The following is a 23295-nucleotide window of genomic DNA, read 5'->3' on the forward strand; positions in this document are numbered from 1 at the left end:
GAAAAGTCCAGAGGAAAAAAAATCTCCCCTCTCCTGCTAAATCCAACGGGCGAAACTTCACTCCAACAAAGACGAATCTCCTTTTCCCCCTCCCTCTCACCCATTTCCCCAAAAAAAACTTCGACGGCGATCAAATAACCCACAAAGCGACGTCTACCTCAGACGACAAAACACGACGATATTGATCATTCTTGTCATCCTGACTCTTTGGCGACCTTCGGCCCCTCGACCGGGCTGATTTATTTATTCTCAGGCGAATATTTTACTCCGGCGACCTCAACGCGTTGTTGTGCGAAATCCCCAACGCCCGACCTCGATTCCCTCAACCAGACCATATTTTCCAAACATATCCCCACGTCGGCTGTCTCTTTCCATCGCGGAGCAGCCCTGACGACGACGACGACTCGCCCATCCCGAGCGACTTCGAATCATCATTATAGATTCCCACCCGTCTCCTTCTTACGACATTGACGATTGCACTGAACCCAATTTCAGGCACGACAGGCGATTCACTCTCCTCGGAGAGTCCACCCTGCTGCGATCACTTCTATCGTGAGTTTTCCCTCTAGATCCGCGTTTCTCCTGCAGTCGCAGTCGCACCTTCCCCTCCTCCTCCTCCCCACCTGCCAATACCATTCACCACTCACTTGTCCCTGTGTCCTGTCGTCTCTCCCCCTACATTTTTTTCTGTATTCCCCCTTTTGTTTCGATTTTGTCGTCTTTTCATTTTTTTTTTTTTTTTTTTTTTTTTTTTTTTGGATTACCCGCCACCGCCCTAGTCCTAGACACCCATCGGAATTTTATTCTCCTCTTCTGGCATATGCCATCACTATCTACTACCTTGGAGCGCTCCATAAGTCGTGGATTCGGCTGTCCTTCTCAGCCCCTCATCGCCGTCCTAACGCCTGTGCTTATGATCGCGAATCGGTACTAATTAGAGCGTGTACGCTTCTAGATTTTTGAGGAGTGCATCATTTTAACATACGAAGCATACCATCCGACAGACTCATCCACTGCGGCGTCTCTTGTCTAGTGCTGTCACAGCTTCCAACTCCCCTCCCCTCTCCGTACCCGTGGGCCATCTCTCCGGCGCGCGAGAACTCACCACGATGGCCGACCAACACGAGGTCGATCTCGATTCTATAATCGACCGTCTCCTCGAAGTCCGAGGCAGCCGTCCCGGAAAGCAAGTTCAGCTTCTCGAGTCTGAAATCCGATACCTCTGCACGAAGGCGCGCGAGATCTTCATTTCTCAGCCCATTCTTCTCGAGCTTGAAGCTCCTATCAAGGTACGCATTTCTCGTTTCCACTTCTTTATTCCGAATCGTCTTCGGCTCGCTGGTATATAAAACATAAAGAGGAGAGAAGAACTGTCCTTTTCAAATACATATATCCACGCCTGCTGCTCGACTTGATCTCGCCAAGGCTCGACAAGGCCCTTGGCCGAGTCCGTTCTTCCCGATATACCCCACACCATCCGTACTGACGTCACGTTTGCGCTTCGAAAACAGATCTGTGGTGATATCCACGGGCAATACTATGACTTGTTACGCCTATTCGAATACGGCGGATTCCCTCCCGAGGCGAACTACCTCTTCCTCGGTGACTATGTAGATCGTGGCAAGCAGTCTCTCGAGACTATTTGCCTTCTGTTGGCCTACAAGATCAAGTACCCTGAGAACTTCTTCATTCTCCGCGGAAACCACGAGTGTGCCTCTATCAACCGCATCTACGGTTTTTACGACGAGTGCAAGCGTCGGTACAATATCAAGCTTTGGAAGACCTTCACCGACTGCTTCAACTGTCTGCCCATTGCAGCCATCATCGACGAGAAAATCTTCACTATGCACGGCGGTTTGAGTCCTGATCTTAACTCTATGGAGCAGATCCGCCGAGTCATGCGTCCCACCGATGTATGTCGTATATTCCCTCCACCCTATCCCTTGGTCGCTTCCTTGCTTTTGTTTTCAACCTCACCATCCCGCAACGGGGCTTCATTCGCTCAGACTGTCCGGCATTCCCCCCTGAGCTCTTTCGAAGACACTGACCCGTCCCTCTTCTGTGCTACTTATATACTTCTCTGGAGACTTTGTTTCGCTAACCCCAATTCGTTACTCCCCCCTCTTGACAGATTCCCGATTGTGGCCTGCTTTGCGATCTTCTCTGGTCAGATCCTGACAAGGACATCACGGGTTGGAGCGAAAACGACCGTGGTGTCTCGTTTACTTTTGGTCCCGACGTCGTCTCTCGATTCCTCCAGAAGCACGACATGGATTTGATTTGCCGAGCTCACCAGGTAGTCGAAGACGGTTACGAGTTCTTCTCCAAGCGCCAATTGGTCACGCTGTTCAGCGCGCCCAACTACTGCGGCGAGTTTGACAATGCCGGTGCTATGATGAGCGTCGATGAGAGTCTGCTGTGTTCCTTCCAGGTTCGTTTTCGTTGCCCCGTTTTCCCCACCTAGGCCCGTCTCGAATTTCGGAATCATCGGGAGCTAACATGACACGAATATCCAGATTCTCAAACCGGCCGAGAAGAAGCAAAAGTACGTCAATCGCGGCATGTTGGGCAGCCCTGGACCCGCTACTCGATCCAAGTAAAGCACCCGGGTTGAAAAAGAAGTACCGAGCCTTATTGTTTTCTGTTTTATTTAGGTTCCGTCGATAAACAGTCCGCGAATAACGTCCAATCCGGGACATGATATTTTCCTCTCTCGAACGTCTCCACAGGCTGAGTTCCCCTCGTGCTCGGCTCAATCGACCCTCCCAGCTTTCCGACACTGGTACTGGGCGCCCTTTGAATGTCTGTGTCTTTTATCATCAATGATTTTCTTTTCTTGTCGTCTTTTTTTCCCTCTCCCTTGATTCGTTCTTCTTCCCTCTCGATTTTGTAACGACGTACTCGATGTTTTTTTGGACCTCTCGACATCCTTTTATCCTTGCGCAGAGCATTCATCAACTGCTTCAATGCCCGAACCGAAACCCTGCGAGCACGACTGACATCATGGCATCTGGTTGTTCTCTTTCTCTTTCTGCTGTTCTTAACCTAAAGATCCCCCTCAACATCAGCTGTAATTTCTAGTGTCAAGGATCCTATCAAAACTTGAGGAGCTTTTCAGGTTGGAAATTTAACTCAACTTGGCATTCCACGATACAGCACTGGGAACTGGGCAGTCTCTGTCAAAACTACCTCGGAATCCGCGTTGCACAGTCCACATCTTATAGCTTACGACAACATCTGCTGCGCCTTTCAAACTGTACAACACCTTTTTGTTTCCTGGCCCCGAGTTGCACGCCCCCTTTTCACTATACGTTCAAATGACTGCAACCTGGAGGATTGGTATCGTAATGGGATGATAGGATGGTGACTTCGCACAGGGTACGAAACTTTGATTGGCGAGGGATGTACCAACGTACACAAGCCTTGTGGATATGTGGATATCGAGGTTCCCTATGTTTCGTTTGTTCGGTTAGGAAGGCTCTGGGGGGTAGCGACGCTTCCCAACTGGACACCGCCAGTCTCGCAGAAGCTCAGGAAACGGTCAATAGGCATGGGCTGCAGTTGTTTTTTTTTTGTACCAACAAGAGAGGGGCTTTGGTAGAGGGAATGGTGAAAAACAGCGAGACCATAGTGATTTCTTGTGCTTCTGCCTGATGAGCCCGGATCTTGAGAGAGACGCCCTCCCCTTTGAATGAGCGGATGATGGAACCCGGCCCGCCCATGCCTAGGGGTTCGAGAGATAGCGGAGTGACTTGAGTTGGAGATTGTGGCAGCGTGGTGAGGGGAAACGCGGGGGGTTGAGGAATTCGCAGCATCGCCGTCTTCAGCTGTTTTTATGTACCAGCCAAAGCGTCATGTTTCTTAAAACGAAGGTAAAGCAAGCAGGTATGAGGATATGCAGCGCAGGTAACTAGGATTTTCGAAGGGCCTCGAAACTTTGGAGTTCCTCGGAGCAAGATCCCGAATGCAATGACCAAAATGTTTTTTTCCCTTGTTTTTCCCGCTCCTCTTGGAGGCGCGTTTCCTGACGTGCTATGTACACCTGTGCAAGCCTACTCCATTTGAGGGAAATGCGTGCTGCCATTCTCAAGCACGAAGCCGAGCGACGATTGACGATCTTGTCGATCTCGGAAGACAACACGGACAGCCCATTCTTAACTCTGTGGTGTGGAATGGGAATGTATATATCGCTCTATCTAATCGCGGCAATATTTAAGTCCCCAAGATGGCAAGTTCAACACTCCCGCAATCTTAGCGCTGATGGTATCCTCTTCAGACGCCATCTTTCCTCGCCTCGCCTCAAGTAGAGTGTCACGAGCACCCCGCATACTTACTTACTCGCAGTCCTGACAACCTTCCTTGGAATTCGGCGCACAGGACGTGCTCCCAATCTCAACCGCGTCTGTTCCCGATGACGCAATCTCCACATTCTTATTCTTCTCTGCGGCAGCTTCATCAGAAGACGCGACGACCTGGGTTGTCGCAGCTACCGCCGCCGCCGCCGCCGTCGTCACTTGCTTAGCCGCTCCGTGCTGGCGGTCGTTATGGCCCAGGTTCCGACCTGGATCAATGACGTCCCTAACGCGGCGCTTAAGCTCCTTCGTCTCAGGGAAGCCGCCGTCCACAGCGCGGTTCCAGAGGACCTTTGTCACCAGGACGGGGGCCGAAGCACGCTCTTGCGCCGGGTCTACTTCCTCTGCGGGTGGGTAGGCGGCGATTGAGACGATGAAGGTTCCGCCTTGGGAGGGACGGAGGGATACTTCGGCGAGGGAGGATTGGAAGGTTGAGAGGAGTTCTTGGGCGTACTTTTATGTGTGGGGGTGTTTGCAGGTTGTGGGTATATTTCAGTCGTCTATCGAGCTGGAGCTTTTCAAGTCAAGTTTAAGGAGGCAGGGGATGGACGTACGTAGGCGGCGCGGAGCATCCATTTGCATTGGGTGCAGTATTCTATCGTTACGCGGGGGTAGACGAGATGAGCTGCCACGAGGGGTTTGGGAGCTTCAGACATGGTGGCGATCTTTGGCTGGGGACGTGGGGTGGACTGGGAGACGAGGAATGCTTCGGAGGGAGAGGGAGGACCTTGTTGGTGTTTCTTGGAAGGTCGATTGGGCTTTCCGGGAAGCTGGGTTGACTGTTGATCGTGAGGGTTTCGATCGACGTTGGAACTTGCGCAATTGGAACAGGACTACCAACACAAACCGCAACGGTGATAAAGTTTAAGGTTGCGAGGTAATGCCAATGAGTACTTCGTGACTCGTCAGATTATTAATGTCGATCCCCCCTTAGAACACGGATTCCGCACTTTACATACTTCGTACGTACTTCGTACAGGCGTTGATCATTGAGAAAATGATTGATAAATTCGTTCAATTACAATCGCGATTCTACTTCGTAATTCGTGCAATGATCAAATATGACGAAGAGAACAGCCCAGACCAAGAATTCCATTCAAGATGCTCAGCTCAGATACTTCACCCGACGTCCCGAGGAACTCAGAGACACCCCCGGAAATCCCCTTTCAATAAACGATCCCAGAAGAGTTACTCTCTCCCGGCCCGGTGCAGTGGCATGAGGTGGACCCGGCCGGGGGGAAATATGCCCAACTTGTAAACACTATCGATTCTATTTTCCTTCTTTTCTGTCCCAAACATCGGAGCATAATTATTAGCTGGCTGCGCGTAATAAGGGCGCAATCTCATAATTCTAATATATTACTATTCGTCGATCTCAACCAACCCGGAAGTGATCCGATTCTCTCAATCCTCGATTTCGGCCTTCCGTCTAGCTGCATATTTTCCTTCCCTCCTTCCTTCCCTCCCCCGTGCCAGTGCATGCGTCTAAAATTGCACACGAGCCCAGCAGGGCAGGTTCCCCCGGTTTTCTATCGGACTTGGGGGTGGGCTATACCAAGGAGTCAAGGACCTCGTCTCTTCCTAGCCTAGTCTAGTGTCGTTCGAAAAAAGGTTCCTCCATCGACCCGAGGGTCACAACCGTTTTGTCGGCAAGCGCGACAAGCCCCCTTTACGGGAGCCTATGGTTCCTTTTCCGAATGAGAGAATCCATGTCTATGAAGTTGTCGATTGGATGTGGGAGTCTCGGCTTCTTGGATATCCAAATCGTTACTTCGTACTGCGTCCTTTTTTAAAGTTTGAGTGAGTGCAAAACAAGTTGTGTTCCTCGTGCCAAGCTGTAATCTCCAAGCCATGCCACACTCCGTTGTAAATTTTACCCACTCCGATTACCACATTAGGGTTCAAGTTCCATTTGTACGGAGTACGCGATGCCAGTACGAAGTATGCGTAGAGACTGGATGTCCATCAGCACATTGCAGTGTGCCCTCCCTCTACGTCCCATCATGTTAAAAACACAAGCCCACAGAGTAGCGTCACGATCTTTTCCCAGAAGGCCAGGGGCGTTGAAAATGAGATCTAGTTCAGTATTCATATTCACACACAAATAGGTGAAAAGGATAAGACCAAGGAAAAAAAGAGAGAGAAGGAAAAACAGAGGTACAGGGTATATCCACCATGGATATGGTAAGACGCGGATGGGGTAAATGAACAAAGAGGAAAGGAAAACTTGAAGAAACGAAACTAAACACACAAGAAATAAAAAAGACGTGAAGTACGTATTACATGCCCCAACCAAGTCTTGCCTTGTCAAGTCAATGACAAGGCAAAATGAGAGCCTCCCTCCTGTCCAGTCCGCCCTGGCCGGAAATCATGGTCGTTCCAAACAAAGAAAATGCGATGACGGGGGGCTTCCTCTCCATCACTATCCAGAACAGTTCCAACGCAGACAACGGATGTCCATGCCGATGACCGTGATGAAATCGTTGTTGCCCCTCGTCATCCTTCGCTTCCTCACACCCAAGCACTCGTAGAGACCGGCCTAATCAGTCGGCTCTCAAATCACACGCGATTAACTTTTTTGTTTTTCGGGACTCTTTTCGCCGCTTCTTTCCGTAGATTAATTTTTCGTTATGGGGGGAACACACACAAAGACTCGGTCGAAGGCTGCCGATCGGTCGAAATGAAGGTTGGTGACAGTTGGGATGGCCCGGTCGGCGGTGTCGGTCGTTGGCATGTCCTGTGATCCCGAATATTCTGTACAGTTTGACACAAAAAGAAAAACGACCTTTCAAGTCGATAGGCTCCACTCTCTCCATCTCGTCACGGTCATCCATACAGCTCTCGTGGTATTTTTTATTTTAAATCGCAGAAAACAGGCTCGACGCTCGCCACAACGAAAGGTGCTACTGTGATGGTTCCTTACATCACTAAGCAGCAGCCTCCGCTCTGTTGTGGCGCGTAAGGATCTTCTCCTCTAGGAACGGCACCCCAGACTGATGGCACCATGTAGTCTCTCGTGCTGTTGCAGTAGGCGATGATGCTATTTCGAAGTTAGCATCGAACGAATATTGATTCCATTCGGAATCCACGACATGCTGTGTCCGCCATCCCAAAGACTACAGGGGATCATGTCGAGGAGCCGGTCTAGCATCAAGAACTAGGCCTCGACCAGTCAGGAATCTGATCTTACCTTTTCGCCGCGCTGCTCACGGGGATCCTTTCCCTCTCGAGATCTTCTCGCAGGCGATTGTTGAGTTCGGTTAGACGGCGAAGCTTCAGGTCGGCCATCGACTGCTTGCCCTTCTTAATCTGCGACGTGTCGCCAACCTCTCGGGGGTTGTATTGAGGCATCGTGTAGGGGGGTCTAGGTTCGGGTGGATGGTAGGATGGTGCGGTCGGATAGGAAGGATTCGGTATCGATGAGCCGTTTGCAGAGTCGATCCCGTTATTTGATGAATTGAGGGAGGCAGGAGCCTGATCTTGTTGTCGATATTCCTGCATTTGAGGTTTAACGGCGTCAGTGTCGACGTCCTCAAGATGAACCCAATGGATTGATAGTTTCCGAGGCGAGATGGGGCACGTCTTCCAATTGGCGAGTGGGAAAATACGTTGCTGCAACCACGTATCGAGACAGCCGGGTGATGCGATCAAGGTCGTTCCCTCACGGTGAATTGATTGTCTTTGAAAGACCGATGGTTCTCCTCCGATCAGAGTATAGCAAGGGAGGGGGCCTCGAATTGTAGAATCTCAGGAGGGCTAGGTGTGGGAGGGAAGGGGAGGAAGGTGTATTCAGGGGTGGGCGCGACTCACAGGCCTGGAATCGGTTCAGATTGGGATGGTCCAAAGGCGTTCAAAAGATTTGGCCTTTCCCTTCTTCGCTTTCCAAATCGATCAATCCGATGGAATTTGCTCGAGAGTTATTGTCTTGGCGTGGTGGTAAAGGGGGGGAAATGGCGTCGCGATATTCGTGAGGATCCGAGGGTCCGGAACAAGAAACAGGAGGTGTGAGGTGTGGTGGTTGTTGTGTTGCGGAAGTTTGCTGGACGGAGGGAACAGCTTAGCGAGAATAGGTGGATAGAAACAGGATTGAAGGGGAAAGATGGGGCAAGCAATTGAGTGGAGGCGTCCTCAGAATACAATTGTATTGCTTCAATGTTCTTGTGGTCAGTGTGTGTACCTAGCAGTGGTAGCACTGGGACCAGGCTTTAAACTACGTTGGGGGAGGAGGGTGAAAAAATCAAAAAAGACAGAGAACTTGGAGGGAACATTGAGAGATCAAAATGGGAAGCGAATGGTGGGTAACATACTAACGAAGACCCCCCTTGTATCGTGTGGAACTTCTTTGGTCTTTTGATCGTACGGATACAATCCTTCGGGTGGTGACCTGCCCCGGAGCATTCCCAACTCCCTCACTACAATACTACAGCACACACCTCAAGCGACTTCGTACCTCACACACAACTCGTATGTAGCACGAAGGTCTGGTGTATTGCAATACGCTACAAGACGCTATGCAAGCCACTAGTCCATACCAAGAGCAAGCCACTCGAATCTTGTTAGATGATGGCACGATTTTTGAATAATAGTCTAATGTTGATTGAGCAAACGGGCCCAAAGCTCGGGCGAACCCAAGACGCAACTGAACTGCAAAACCTCGCTGCAATCGCCAGCAAGGCAGAACATTGAACCAGACGCACATCAATTCCTCGCAGCACAAGAGTGCAAAAATAGCCCCTGTGAATGGACAATTCTGCATCCTCCCCTTCGCAAGTAAATGCACCAGAGCTCCGTGCATGATACATTACCTCGTACAAGTCACGGGTACGAATAAGGAGGACAGGGAGAGGGAATCGAAATTACTCCGTCTCGGACGAGACTCAGCAAATGTTCAATGTTACTCGTCACCTCCAGCAGCCAATGTTACTGGCCTCAAGCCGAAATTAGGCCTCCATTGGCTGGAGATTACTGCAGCTAATGAGGTGGACCGTGCCATAACCCTCATTGCTCTTCAGCCTCTCCTGTTCAAATTGTTCCTTTCCCTTCCCCCACCCTTCATCCGACGGGCCCCCTAAAAAGAAACCATATTCTCGCTCAATCGATTCCCCGGATTGTTGCAAGCCCAAGCGCCCCGTTAAAAGGAGCTCAGCCGCTCCCCGCCGAAGCTTAAACGATGAATCGGCCCATGGCCAGAACAGTATGACGAGATCTCATCTGGCACCACTTTTGGCACTTACTAGTGGAATAGTACTTCAAGACTCCACGCTGCCGCTGGCGGGCGGATGTTTTAGTCGTCCTCTGCTCCGTGCTGGGAATATGTGAGCCGGCTATTTTGACATCTTGCTTCTTCCCGCTGGGCCTTCTTTGCGGACCGCTGACAGAGATTGATCCGACCATTTGTGTCTCAGCTGACCCTTTGCTGGCCCAGGAAATCTCGCCTACATCTCCCCGGGTTGATGATCTGCACATCGACACAGAGACATACAGTTTCCCCGAATCACTGCCGTTCCCGTCTACCTTCTTCCGGGTGCTTTCATGCCACTCCCAGAACTGACGTAAGGGCGGCAAACACAATGGTTTTAACGATGAGATTCCAAATACCTCGCCGTAGCACCCTTTTTACCCGGTTTGCACCAAAATGCTGACCATCAGACCCAGGAGGCGCGAACCTATTATACCGTGTAAATATGCCAGGGCACTGTATGCTCATCGTCATCAGAACGCGTCTTCCAACTTTGTCCTGAGGTCACGAAGTACTTTGGAACCTCCAGCCATTTTAGCGAGAAACACCCGCGACACCTTAAATCCATTGTTCCCTTCAATTGTTCTTTCTGACGGAGACTCCAGCCATTCGATCTTGACTCTCGAGTTGCAAACCAAGGACAATTTAACTTCACTTCGTAGTTGGTTGTGTTCATATTCTAGGAACTTCACCCAAATAAAAATTTCCCCCGGCGATAATCGTAGATTTGAAGCTTCTCAAAGCACTCGGTCTCCCAAGTCTTGATAACCGGTTTTCGCTGTTTTGATGAAGCAGCTTTTCAGCCTCGAAACGTTGACGTGGCTGAATCACGTGATTGTACTTAGCCCCTCTACTGGGGTTGGCGGATTATTATTATCACCTTTTCACACACGAAATTGAAATTTTCCCTGCCTAGGAAGCCGTCAACCTCAAAACTTCATCAAGTTAAGACGTCAGCTCTGTCTGCGTCCATTTCTTTTCATCACGGCGCGCGCTGAGCCTCGCATCGCCTAAACGACATCTCCTCGATATCATCAAGATTTCCCCAGAGGAGGTTGCCCAACATGGTAAGCCCGAGTCTTTCCCCATTCCCATCGTCAAGTAACCTGGAACGCCAGTGTTTTGTTGCCTCTACCCCTCCCAAACCCCTCCTCACATAGTACCCAGCTTCGTCTAGCCGACATTCACCATGCAGCTATGCTCGGTCACAGTACCATCTTTGTTCGTGTCGGTTAACCTTGTTCTTCTTTTCTAGGCTCCTCCACCCCATCAAAAACCCGAAAATGTGCTGAAGCGCGCCAACGAACTCATCGGGGTTAACCAGGCCCCCGCGGCCTTGGTCCTGCTCCATGAGCACATCAACTCGAAGCGATCCCGAAATGTCCCCATCGCCTCCCTGGAACCTGTGATGCTCCTCCTCGTCGAACTTTCCGTCGAGCAAAAGAAGGGAAAACTCGCCAAGGATGCCCTGTACCAGTACAAGAACATCAGCCAGAACACCAACGTTGGCACGATTGAGGTATGCTCTTTATGCGCGCTTTTTTTCACCCTTGCGCTTGTTTTTCTTGTTGTTTTCTACTTTCGTTCGGCTACTGACCCCTGAGAACAGCTCGTACTGAAGAAATTCATCCAACTCGCCGTCGACAAAGTCACAGCAGCTCAGCAAAAGGCCGATGAGGTCCAGTCGAGCCTCGAAGCCACCGCTGCTGGCGAGTCCAACATCGAGGACTTGGAGGCCAGCGAAACACCCGAGTCCATCCTCCTGGCCACCGTCTCCGGCGAGCAATCTCGTGATCGAACCGATCGAGCTATTGTCACCCCCTGGTTAAAGTTCCTTTGGGAGGCCTACCGCACTGTTTTGGATATTCTGCGAAACAATGCCCGCCTTGAGCTTCTTTACCAGAGCACCGCTCTGCAAGCCTTCGATTTCTGCCTTAAGTATACCAGGAAGACCGAGTTCCGGAGGCTTTGCGAGCTGTTGAGGAATCACGTCCAAACCGCCGCCAAGTACTCGTCCCAAATGCATGCCATCAACTTGAGCGACCCCGACACTCTCCAGCGCCACCTCGAGACCAGGTTCCAACAGCTCAACGTTGCCGTTGAGCTCGAGCTCTGGCAGGAGGCCTTCCGCAGCGTTGAGGATATCCACACCCTCCTCAGCCTTAGCAAGCGACCCCCCAAGAACATCATGATGGCCAACTATTACGAGAAGCTTACCCGTATCTTCCTCGTTGGCGAGAACTATCTTTTCCATGCCGCCGCTTGGTCTAGGTACTATAGCCTCCTTCGCCAGTCCGCTCTTCTCCTTGCCACTGGTCAGGGCCGCAAGGCCGACAATCCTCCCGCTGCCGAGGCGGATATCCAGCGCGCTGCTTCGTTCGTCCTCCTCTCCGCCCTCGCTATTCCTGTGATTAGCACCACGAGGTCCCGCGGTGCCATGGTTGATTTCGACGAGGCCAGGAAGAACAAGAACTCCCGCCTCACCCACCTTCTTGGCATGTCCCAAGCTCCCACTCGTGCCGGCCTCTTCCGCGATGCGTTGGCCAAGTCTCTGCTCAAGAGGGCCCGACCTGAAATCCGCGATCTTTACAACATCCTTGAAGTCGACTTCCACCCTCTTTCAATTTGCCAGAAAATCTCCCCTATTCTGACCAAGATTGGCGCTGATACTGAGATGGAGAAGTATATCCTGCCTCTGCAGCAGGTTATCCTCACGCGCCTGTTCCAACAACTCTCCCAGGTGTATGAGACTGTCGACTTGGCGTTCGTTGAGAACCTGGCCAAGTTCCCTGAGCCCTATCAAGTCACTCGCGCCACTGTTGAGAAGTTCATCATGAACGGAAACAAGAAGGGCGATTTGTCCATTCGCATGGACCATGCTACCGGTGTCCTCAGCTTCGATAACGATGTCTTCTCATCGTCCAAGGCCGGATCGGGAGCCGGATCTGCCGAATCCGAGACCGGCTCGATCCAGAGACTCCAGAGCACTCCCTCCGAGATCGTTCGATCTCAGCTCACCCGCCTCGCCAAGTCCCTCTACACTACCTGCTTCTACATTGATCCGAGCTTCAGTAAGAGCCGTGCCGAAGCCCGCCAGGCAGCCCTTGCGCGCGCCCGTGCCGGAGCGGAAGAGGAGCACAATGCCATCCTTCAGCGAAAGGAGGTCATCGAGCGACGAAAGGAGGCCGCCTCCGAGGCTCAGGCCCGAAAAGAGCGTGAGCTTGCCCAAAGGAAGCGAGAGCAAGAGCAGGCTCTCCAGGAGGCCGAAGATCGTCGCCTCGCTGCGGAGCAGAAGGAGCGAGAGGAGCGCAGGCTCAAGGCTGAGCGGGATCGCGTTCGCAAGGAGGAACTCAAGAAGCAGATCGCTGATCTCAAGATCGGACCTAACGCCATTGACATTGATATGGACAATCTGGAGAACCTTGATAGCAGTGAGCTTCGGAGGATGAAGCTCGCGCAGCTCGAGAGGGAGAAGAATGATATCAACGAGAAGCTCCGAATCACCGGAAAGCGTATCGACCATCTTGAGCGAGCATTCAGGAAGGAGGAGAGCAAGAAGTTGCCCGCGGATTATGAGAAGCAGACGGAGCAGGACAAGGCCACGTACGATGTTGTCAAGGCCCAGACTCTCAAGGATGCGGAGGAGAAGCACAAGGCTGCCGTCGAACTGAAGGGCAGGCTTAGCAGGCTGGTGCCGTTCTTCACGGAGTTCCGCAGCGATCTCCACGAGCGCCGCCGCGACGAATTCGAGTCCCGCCGCCGTGATGCGGAGAGGGAGCTTGATAGGCAGATTACTGCTCGCAAGAGGGAGTTCAAGGAGCGCAAGCTCCGAGAGAAGCGTGAGCGTGAGGAGAAGGAGAGGCAGATCCGCGAGGCCGAGGAGGCGGCCGCTCGCGAGCGCGAAGAGAAGCAGAGGCTGGAGGAGGCCAAGCGCGAAGAGCTTGCTCGACTTCGGGAGCAGAGGGCTCGGGAGTCGGAGGAGGCCCGCGAGAAGGCTGCTCTTCAACTCAGGCGCGAGGAGGAGGCTCTTGCCCGACGCAGGGAAGAGAAGGAGAGGGCCAGGGTCCAGGCGGAGCGACCCGAACCTTTTGCCGCCGCCAGCAGTGCTGGCCGCCCACCCCTCAAGCTTCCCGGTGCTGGAAAGTGGAGGGAGCGCGAGGCCGCCAAGGCCAGCGAGGGAGCTGCCGCACCCTCCCGTGCAGCTCCTCCCATGGAGCGAACGGATTCCCGGGAGCGCGTTGGTGCCGCCCCACGCCTCAACCTTGCGGGTAGCGGTAATAAGCCCAGCTGGCGTGATAGGCAGCGTGAGAGGGAGGCCGGTGGCCGAGACGACAGCAGCAGCCGTGCTGGACCCCGTGTGCCCTCTGGCGCCGGCGGTTACCGCATGGACCGTACCGATTCGGGCAGGGGCGCCAACGGACGAAACGAATCGCCCGCTGCCCCCGCTGGTGAGCCCATCCGGCCCTCCGGCGCGCCCGGCAAGTGGGTGCCTCCTCACAAGAGGACTTGAAAATGTTTTACGCCAGTCCGGTTATAAGTCGCATTTCCTCCTTCGTTTGGTCAAGTCAGGGATTCATCTCGCTTTGTTTCATTTTCTACTTTTGGCGTCTAGGATCTGGCAAAGGGTAGAGGTTTAAGCAACGAAGATAGTGCAAAAGGGGTGGAAAGGAGGAGGGAAATGCTGCTCTTTGTTTTTTGTACGTTCGAAAATTGAAGTCCTTCCCGGTCGTCCTTCACGATATTCCGGACTCCCCAAGGACTGGTATAATGAGGCAGACGGCAGCTTCGGGCCTAGTTGTAGATTCAAAATTGCATTCTTGAGCATTTACAGACGAACATTAGTCGTGGGTGAATCGTTGACATAGTTAGTTGTTGATGTTTGGTATCTCTATCGTTCCTCTCACACTACACGCAAGTCCGTCCTTTGCAGTGATCTGAGAGCATTGAACAATGTACAAGGCGATTGGCTGTTAGCGATGCAAGCTTCACTGTTGGCACTTCCTCCTCCCCTTCGTCATGTACCTTTGTACTTCGTATTCTCCGCGCGGTCTCTCCAACCAAAGTCGGCAGAGACGAAGGTGGCTCAATGTATTAAGATATACGAAGTGGAAGGTGGATCAGTGTATTCAGATATACGAAGTGGAATGAATGCGCTTTGATCAGAGGGGAGCCACCACATCAGCTTTGACACTTTTTTCATGTCAAGTTATTGACAACATCGAAGCAGACCGCGTCAACCCTAACGCCTTCTCAGCTGAACCATTGATCGCCGATTGACCCACAAGGGGTCTCCAGAAACGGACATATTTTGCTCTCCTCTCCAGACTACGATCATGCTAGAAGAATTCTGCGGAACTATGCTCCCGTCCTAGTTTTCCGTCTTGTCTTAGGAAAGAGAAAGAGAAAGACAAGAAAAAGAACAGAGAACACAAATAAAGGTGAGACAAAGAAATGCCCAAAAACCTGGGGTCCTTTTCCAAAGCATGGGGAGAGAAGAGGAATGCTTCCGGGAGCGGCTGAAGATTTTGGGACCACATCCGCATGAAGAGGCGCCGCTTTATTGATTCTGGCTGTTCCGACTTTCCCGTGCTTCGTATTGCCAGCGGGCGGAAAGAAGTGTCGAGGGCGACCAGGCGCTCCAGCACAGGTGCTATTCTCTCGACCTAGCTGTATTTAGCACCTACATCCAGTCCTATCTACCCACTCTTTCCTACGAATACAGTAAAGACGAAAAGAAGAAGAAAAAAATAAAAATAAAAAATAAAGATGAGAGCGGACGAGTGGTATTATTGAACCCGCGCGGATTGGGAGAGAGCAGGACCTCAGCGGAAAGTTAAAAACACCGGCGACACAAAATGGTGTAAGTCCTGTTCGCGCCCACAGTGGCAGCGGGTTCGGTGCTCAACTTCAGGACATGTCATCGTGAGAGTGGCTGCGAGGAAAGTCAGGCAAGCCAGCAAGAGAAGAAAACAGATGGGAAATGAGATGGCGCTGACAGGCTGGCGTTTTCCTCGGGACCTGACATTGCAATTATCGTGATGGCGAGCATTGAAGTACCAGGCTTGAAGGGCCACAGACCGAGCGACTGAGCGCCCATGGAGAAGACATCCATGGAGCACGACTTTGTGAGAATAGCGCAAGTACCACGACGAGATGGAGACGACGACGACGACGCCGCCTACGACTCACCTGAAATGGTCAACAACGGGCCCCTCCAATCTCACCATGCAGGTCGAAAAGAACAGCCCTAAAGCTGCAGGGCCCCGCCTGAAACCCCTGTCAAAGCCGAGGGCCACAGGGCAAGAAAACTCCATTCGAATCAATAATCAGAAGCGTGGATGGCGTCGTCGCAGCCCTGGGCGTCCAAGCCACGACCAATTTTGTGAGTTGTCAGGGTGTTCTAGCGGCAAACCTACTCGTCTCGTACTAGTAGCCGTGCCCGAGAATGTCATCGCGTTGAAGAAAACCCCCTTGCGCCATGCCTGTTTGGGAAGAGCACCCTCATTTTTTTTTCTCTTCCCTTCATCGTTATACCGGCCGACAAGCGAGCTGAAAAAGGGCCAGCGCACAGCCTGGCCAGCATTATGGATACTTCATTGAGCATGGGCTAGCGCCGTGTGATATTGGTCGGAGACGACGAAAATGAACTGACCTTGTGCTGAGGTTTTTGACGAGACCATGCGGGTTTTCCCACTATTGCTTCGATGGAATCCAGAGTCGCAGCCGCCCAATTCTCGTGTTTTGGGATGACGCTGCAGTTCTGCGCCGTTTTCTCAGCTTTCACCATGTGGCAGCAGGACAGGATAGGGCAGGATGGCTGGCCCTTCCCGAACAAGCTTTCCAAGGGTGTGGAGCGAAGGTGAATGTTACCTTGGGCTTTCCTTTTTTCCGCAGATGCCGTCTTGGTATTATACAAAGTACTTAAACTTACATCGATGGAGGTATCCAGTCTCCTCTTACTGGTTCCCGGCGTGCGGTGGCGCGCAGACTTGGTAGTTGCTGGGTCCATGTTATAATAGCGTCTGTCCTATGCGCCGGTGCCCCCCTCAGAGGGTGAACAGACGAGGACGGAAGAGGCAAGGACAAGGGGTAACGGATGGAGAGAGAGAGGAATCCGGGCGAGGCTGCGGTGGGTGGGTGAGACTCTATTATGAAGTAGAAGTATGTTTATAAGTGCAGTAGTGTCTCTCCCTTCCATGTAGGATCAACGGTTTAACCATCCCCGTTCTCGATTGGACTCGTTGTCTCACCGAGTGACATTCGTTCACACATTCGTTCTACACGGGACTTGACTCTTGCCGTTGCTGATATTCGGCTTTAGGCGTGCCTTTCGCTTCCTCTGTCCCACTCACTTTCGTTTTTGTTCTTGCTCTTCAGTTTCTCTTTTCCTCACTTGGTGAAAAAAGCTATGGCTGGTCTAAAGGCCCTCGTTGCCCTCGTGGCGGCTCATCTCGTCCAGCACACCGGGGCCTCTCCCCTCCACTTCCGTGCTGTCGACGTCGATGCTCTTCTTGCACCAGCCTTGGCCGTCAGGGCCGACTCTTGTATGAAGGATTATCTTGGTGCCTGCATGCCGACTATCCCTGTTGGCGCCATTAGTTTCCCTCCGGCGTGCTCTGGCGAACCGATCGTCTCGAGCTCGACTGTAAGCTCGACGGCGTCTTCGACCTCGAGTGAGATTTCGAGCACTGCCTCATCGACATCGAGCGAGGTCTCCTCCACTTCGACTGAGTCCTCGACTTCCACGGAGGTTTCTAGCACTGTCTCTTCGACTTCCAGTGAGGCTTCGAGCTCGACTGAGTCTTCGAGCTCTACCGAGGTTTCTAGCACTAGCTCTTCGACCGCCGAATCCTCGAGCTCGACCGAGTCCTCGACCTCTGCAACTGAGTCTTCGACCTCGGCCACTGAGTCTTCAACTTCAGCCACTGAGTCCTCTACTTCTTCAACCGAATCTTCGACCTCTGCAACTGAGTCCTCGACCTCGGCCACTGAGTCCTCCGCTTCTTCGACTGAATCGTCGACTTCAACCACCGAATCGTCGACCTCGGCCACCGAGTCCTCTGCTTCTTCGACAGAATCTTCTACTTCAGCCACTGAGTCCTCAACTTCAGCCACCGAATCCTCAACTTCAGCCACCGAATCCTCTGCTTCTTCGACTGAATCCTCGACCTCTGTAACTGAGTCCTCGACTTCGACTGAATCTTCAACGTCAACCACCGAGTCCTCAACTTCAGCCACTGAGTCCTCTGCTTCTTCGACAGAATCTTCTACTTCAACCACTGAGTCCTCAACTTCAGCCACTGAATTCTCGACTTCGGCCACTGAATCCTCTGCTTCTTCGACTGAATCCTCGACCTCTGTAACCGAGTCCTGGACTTCGACTGAATCTTCAACGTCAACCACCGAGTCCTCAACTTCAGCCACTGAGTCCTCTGCTTCTTCGACTGAATCTTCAACTTCAACCACTGAGTCTTCGGCTTCTTCGACTGAATCCTCCACGTCTGAGACGTCAGCCTCTTCTACATCGAGTGAGGCTTCGACTACTAGCTCTTCCACTTCGAGCGAGGTTTCGTCCACAGACTCTTCGACTTCAAGCGATGTGTCGACCACCTCTTCTTCCACGTCGAGCGAAGAATCGACTACCAGCTCGTCCTCGTCCTCGAGCGAGGTTTCAACCACCAGCTCTTCCACTTCAAGCGAGGTCTCGACCACCAGCTCTTCGACCTCGAGCGAGGTGTCGTCGACCTCTAGCTCGTCTTCAACCTCCAGTGTAGTCTCAACCACCAGCAGCATCGCCTCGAGCACCACCAGCCCGCCCAGCACGACGTCTTCCCCCGTCGTAACAACCACCCAGCCTCCCCAGCTCTGCACCACCACCGTCGTCACCCCTTCCACCTGCGAGTACAAGGTCGGCAAGTGGTGCGCCAAGGAGATCCCCGACTGGACCGACCAAACCGGCTGCTACAAGGCCAAGAACAGTTGTCAACTCCAAGTCGCCTCCTGCTTCACCAGCGCCGGATTCCCTGCGGCGATCGACTGCTTCAGCTTCTCTGCCTGGTGTGGCGGTATCGACAACCATTGCAGGTCCAGCTGCAGGTCCAACAACAAGAACACCTGCGGCAAGGCCCAGTACTATCAGAGCAATCCGCCCAAGGGCTACCAGCCTCCCACGACTGCCACCTCTACGTACACTTGCCCCTCGACTTCGACCAAGCCTCCGGCGGCTTCGACGACCGCGCCTACCATCCCCGAGGCCACTAACCTTTGTGTCCAACCTACCAGCTGGCTCTACGGCTACGGCCCCGGCAAGGCTCTAGGTGGTGTCGACATGCCCCTCCTCACCTGCAACAACGTCCAGTCGGAGTTCTCTAAGTACCCCTTCAAGCTGTACACGTCTTCCACTGGCTCCCAGAACAAGGGCTACGCTCGTAACAAGGTGGCTACCGGTTGCGCCGACGCCTGCAAGGTGCAGTATAACAGCTGCATTAGCGTCTATGCTCAAGGAAACAACCTGTCCAAGATCAAGTGCAGGGCGCAGTATGACGACTGTGTCTTCACTAACAGGTCTCCCAACGTTTCATCCAAGTGCAAGACCTTTGGCAATTGATTTACCTCTGGCTTCAATGATTGATCTCCAGATTGACCTTGGCGGAAAAGTCATTTGACCTTTTTCACCTTAACCAAGGAATGGAGCCTTTCTCATTTTTTTCCCTTCCCTTCACATCACTCCTTTGTATACCCGTTTAATGGATGGACAAGATGGACTTTTTAATGTAACTAGCACAGGGTTACCGGCTGTTCGAGGGCTATGGATATAAAATAAAGGGCGTAATTCGGGAGTACTTTGTAATAAACGACCATCGACGGTCATCGTCAACGTGTTTTGAAGCTTCAATATTATCAGTCTCCGTGACATCGAACTCGAATACGACGGAGCATGGGAACTTCTGATCACCATCAATAAACTGCAATGCCTTGAACATTATGCCGTTATGCTACTGTACACTGGCATCTCGCGTGGTAGTAGAGACGTCAAGTGTGGAGACTGATCGTGAGCAGAAACATCGAATGACTCGGCGGCGATCTAGAAACGTGGCCATTTTCCGGGATCTCCGGATGAGCTTCCGAGTCGAGTGCCGTGTCGTGTACCGCGTCTTGTTTATATTGATGAATGTTTTATGTTGCAGACCTGGATTTTGCGAAGTGTTTGATAAGATTGAGGGTGCCTATAGATCAATTGCATTCATGTGAAAGTGGTAGGTTGATGGTTGAGGCTGAAGCTATCTTGGGAGGAAATAAAATCCCCCCCAAAAATCTGATAGAAATAACCCTCCAGAATCGACCTATGCCACCCTCTCCTTTACCATTTCTTGTCTCCCTCTTCAACTTCACTCGCTTGATTTCTTAATTATATCAACACACACATATATATAATAATATACATCTCTATAATGGAGCCTCTCGTTTCAAAATACGTACCCCACGTCCTCCTCCATCTTCTTTCCCTCGCACCATCTCAATACTGTCAAGCCTACTTCACCATCCTCGGACTCGGATGCGTCGGCCTCCAGCTCCTACCATCTCTCCAAGATGCCCTACTAAACTACGGCGCCCGCAAAGCCGCCGCTGGTGATAGCACCGCAACAGGGGGCACCACCGAGGAAAGCCTGCTGGTCACGCTCTTGCGCAAGCTAGGCCTACTCACGCGCGTGCCGCACTCGTGGTTCGTGCACTTCTACGTTGCCTTGTTGTGCCTCCAGGCCTTTTGGGCGGTCCAGTTCGTTACGCATGGAAGGATATTGACGACTATTGCCGAGCGGGAGGTTGCCAGTGGGGGAGGGGGGGGAATGACGCTGGGGCAGGTTGTGCTTGTGTGGGTGATGTTGTCGATACAGGGTGCTAGGAGGTTATATGAGTGTTTGGTCATCATGAAGCCCTCTGCGTCTCCGATGCTGGCTGTACATTGGGTATTATCCTTTCTGGTTTACGTCTTCATGAGCATCTCGATCTGGGTCGAAGGATCAGGTATGTTTCCCACCGCTGCTGGGCCTATGGAATCTGTCATAGTAAGCCGCTGGCCCTTGCTAACATTCTGGACGTGTAGCATCGATTATCAATGTCTCCCTGGCAGATGCAAACCTAGCCCCTCCCTTCCATACCCTATTTCCTTTTATCTCCTTCGTCGTGGCATCTAGGCAGCAGCAGGAGGCGCATAAACATCTCGCTAGTCTCAAAAAGTACACGCTCCCGACCCAAGGCCTCTTCAGCAACATCGTCTGCCCGCACTATACATGCGAATGCCTCATCTATGTCGGCCTCGCCGCTGCGGCTGCACCTCGCGGCCACGTCTTCAACCCAACCCTTTTGTGTGCCCTCTTCTTCGTCGTGGCCAATCTGGGAGCGACGGCGAACAATACCAAGCGATGGTATGTTGAGAAGTTTGGTGCCGCCAAGGTCCCGCGATGGAGGATGATTCTGTTCATCTTCTAGATAATGAAAGATAGAAAGACACGGGAGTGGGAAATACATCATAGACTTGCATCACGAAGGGGAAACCGTCATGTTTCCATGAGTCGTTATCGACGTCCGAGCATAGGATTAAACCGATTCCCCAGCTTGATGACCTTGAGCACATCACGATAGGTCAGGCTGATTCGCATCTGCCTCTCATTGCTTCCTTTTTCGAACGGGCCCTTGGAGCCCAGTTGATCCCAGTTCGCGACGGTCTCAGCGGAGAGATTGACGTCTTCCTCAATATCCGCGATGCCGTGTAGATACTCCGTGTAGAGGTCATCCGTGGTGATAAGTATGCTCCTCGGCTCTTGGAGAATCCTGTAGACCGGCTCTGGGTCTAGAGCACCATCTTCCTTGCTTCGATAGAGGTTTAGGCAGAGGCTGGAGCCTAGGCTCACGGTGCACACGACGGGGTGATACGCTGATCCATCCTATGGGCGCATGAGTTTTCGCCCTCTCTACAAATGCCGACCTTTGTTCTTGTTTGGTCCTTTTTACGTTTTGCTATATTACGGCGATTTTTTTGTGTACTTAACTTATGCGGCATGATGCCCACTCCAGGAGGGTATTCGTTTATTAGGACATGGTTCGGCTTCTTGTGCGGGCTGATCGAGAAAAGGTTCGTTTTGGTACCAGAGTCGTCTGTACGGTAATCGATCGAGAGAAGTCGGGAGACGACGGGATCTACGAGCCACTGAGGCAAGGGTTCATCGAGAAGGGCGTTCTTCACTAGGTCGGAGGGCCATGTCTGCAAGCGGCGGTGGGTAAGTTGCTTCCATCGGGGCTTCGGCGCGTTTGCGATCTAGAGTCGTGGGGAGATCAATACCGGCCTTCGAGGGCTTGAGGATGACGGTTGCATCGTGGATATACCTTGTCGAGGATAAACTGTTCCTCCTCTTCTGTGATGAAGTTAGGGAGGTAGTATGCCGATGCTGGGAGAGTTCGAATTCTTGCATCTTCGAGAGATTGGGGGAGTGACGGAAGAGCTGGCGAGGAAGAGGGCGGGGTCGGAGTCATCGTGGTGATGGCCTTATCCGAGGGTTACTTTAGTCGACGAGATTAAGACCAACACAAGTGCAGGAGGCGGAGGGAGATGGGCGGATTAAGCAGTTGATCGTGGGCTCGACCGAGGATATGAGCAAGTCGATCAGTGGTCAGTTAAGAGGCAGTAAGCCCAATTATAGGTACAAAGTACTTTTGTTTTTGGACGTCACGTCAGGCAAAAGGCAACCGGCAATCGTCGCGGAATGGGCTAAGCTGAGTGGCTACTTCCTGTTGGTGGCGTTGCGGTAACTTATAACGGAGATCATCTGGTGTTAACAGGTGGCGGTTTTTGTTTTTAATTGTGGGCCTAAGTTACGATTTTGGTTCGCGTGAGCAAGCAGTACTCAAGTACCGAATACATACTGACGCACCTCTCGTCTTCGTAAACACGAGAGCCCGGTACAGGCAGCAGTGGCCGGAGGTCTCGACACGACCCCCCTGGCGTTCCAAGCCCAGGCTGCAATGTATCTTGGGAGATCATCCAATCATATGCGAAGCCCTGAGATGAGGGTGAGTTTTGATCGAAATTTTTCGGTTTGCATTTGCTCCGGTTGGGTAGACCAGCGAGAGGGGGGAAAATGGAGCAGGATGGAGCCTCGTGGTATTACGAAGTACGCGTATCGATTGATGATGATCTTGATCTGATCAAGGAATCAAGGACGCAAGCCTTGCGCGAGTGCTGCTGAATTGCTCCAGCAGCTGCACTAGCCAGGCCAAAAGTGCGCTCGCGGCCCAAGTGGAGCGCCGTAGCAGAGCCAAGCAGTACAGATAACACGATCCGGCCAAGAAACCCAGAAGGGACCCAGAAGGGATGCAGACCCAGTTGACTCAAACAGGCCAATCAGAAGCTGCCCTGTCTGAGTCTGACACTCTGGGAAAGACTAGCCTAGAGTACGAAGTACCTGTGTACCTTAGTACTTCGTACTTCACAGTCGCAGAGAAGGAGCAGAGTAGGAACAAGGAGCAGGAGAGCAGGAGCAGTGGAGACTGGCTGGCAACTTGCAAGGGAACATTGAAGGAACATTGAACCTGAAATCTCCCCCAAAAGCCCCATTTGTAGAAGGTTGTCAAGTGTTTCCAATTTCGTCGATTCATCACCAGCAATTCCAGCACCTAGAATTCTCAACAACCCCCCCGAGTCCAAGT

At 52.2% G+C, this 23295-nt stretch overlaps 7 protein-coding genes and 1 pseudogene across 7 annotated transcripts; 4 read left to right on the plus strand and 4 right to left on the minus strand.

The window, feature by feature from the left end:
• Positions 1–1109: 1109 nt before the first annotated feature.
• SAPIO_CDS5840 ([Myosin-light-chain] phosphatase) lies at positions 1110–2600 on the plus strand (the record flags this gene model as incomplete). Its single annotated transcript, XM_016788083.1, has 4 exons — positions 1110–1289; positions 1512–1913; positions 2132–2431; positions 2517–2600. The coding sequence occupies 4 exons, from the start codon at positions 1110–1112 to the stop codon at positions 2598–2600; spliced, it is 966 nt and encodes a 321-aa protein (XP_016642399.1).
• A 1734-nt stretch (positions 2601–4334) lies between these two features.
• SAPIO_CDS5841 (Selenoprotein W family protein) lies at positions 4335–5008 on the minus strand (the record flags this gene model as incomplete). Its single annotated transcript, XM_016788084.1, has 2 exons — positions 4335–4805; positions 4907–5008. 2 exons carry the CDS (start codon positions 5006–5008, stop codon positions 4335–4337), a joined length of 573 nt encoding a protein of 190 aa, XP_016642400.1.
• A 2263-nt stretch (positions 5009–7271) lies between these two features.
• SAPIO_CDS5842 (uncharacterized protein) lies at positions 7272–7703 on the minus strand (the record flags this gene model as incomplete). The annotated part of the gene is made up of 2 exons (XM_016788085.1): positions 7272–7392; positions 7543–7703. 2 exons carry the CDS (start codon positions 7701–7703, stop codon positions 7272–7274), a joined length of 282 nt encoding a protein of 93 aa, XP_016642401.1.
• Positions 7704–10655: 2952 nt separating this feature from the next.
• Positions 10656–14101, plus strand: SAPIO_CDS5843 (Eukaryotic translation initiation factor 3 subunit A; the record flags this gene model as incomplete). Its single annotated transcript, XM_016788086.1, has 3 exons — positions 10656–10658; positions 10847–11110; positions 11201–14101. 3 exons carry the CDS (start codon positions 10656–10658, stop codon positions 14099–14101), a joined length of 3168 nt encoding a protein of 1055 aa, XP_016642402.1.
• A 2907-nt stretch (positions 14102–17008) lies between these two features.
• On the minus strand, positions 17009–18670 carry SAPIO_CDS5844 (uncharacterized protein; the record flags this gene model as incomplete). The annotated part of the gene is made up of 3 exons (XM_016788087.1): positions 17009–17157; positions 17217–18486; positions 18542–18670. 3 exons carry the CDS (start codon positions 18668–18670, stop codon positions 17009–17011), a joined length of 1548 nt encoding a protein of 515 aa, XP_016642403.1.
• Positions 18671–18919: 249 nt separating this feature from the next.
• SAPIO_CDS5845 lies at positions 18920–19198 on the plus strand (annotated as a pseudogene; the record flags this gene model as incomplete).
• Positions 19199–20042: 844 nt separating this feature from the next.
• Positions 20043–21081, plus strand: SAPIO_CDS5846 (3-oxo-5-alpha-steroid 4-dehydrogenase; the record flags this gene model as incomplete). Its single annotated transcript, XM_016788088.1, has 2 exons — positions 20043–20616; positions 20696–21081. 2 exons carry the CDS (start codon positions 20043–20045, stop codon positions 21079–21081), a joined length of 960 nt encoding a protein of 319 aa, XP_016642404.1.
• Positions 21082–21167: 86 nt separating this feature from the next.
• SAPIO_CDS5847 (Uncharacterized protein) lies at positions 21168–22122 on the minus strand (the record flags this gene model as incomplete). Its single annotated transcript, XM_016788089.1, has 3 exons — positions 21168–21526; positions 21637–21907; positions 21976–22122. The coding sequence occupies 3 exons, from the start codon at positions 22120–22122 to the stop codon at positions 21168–21170; spliced, it is 777 nt and encodes a 258-aa protein (XP_016642405.1).
• Between the last annotated feature and the right edge of the window lie 1173 nt (positions 22123–23295).

Source organism: Scedosporium apiospermum (assembly GCF_000732125.1).
Source record: "Scedosporium apiospermum strain IHEM 14462 chromosome Unknown SEQ_SAPIO_0099, whole genome shotgun sequence".
Taxonomy (NCBI): domain Eukaryota; kingdom Fungi; phylum Ascomycota; class Sordariomycetes; order Microascales; family Microascaceae; genus Scedosporium; species Scedosporium apiospermum.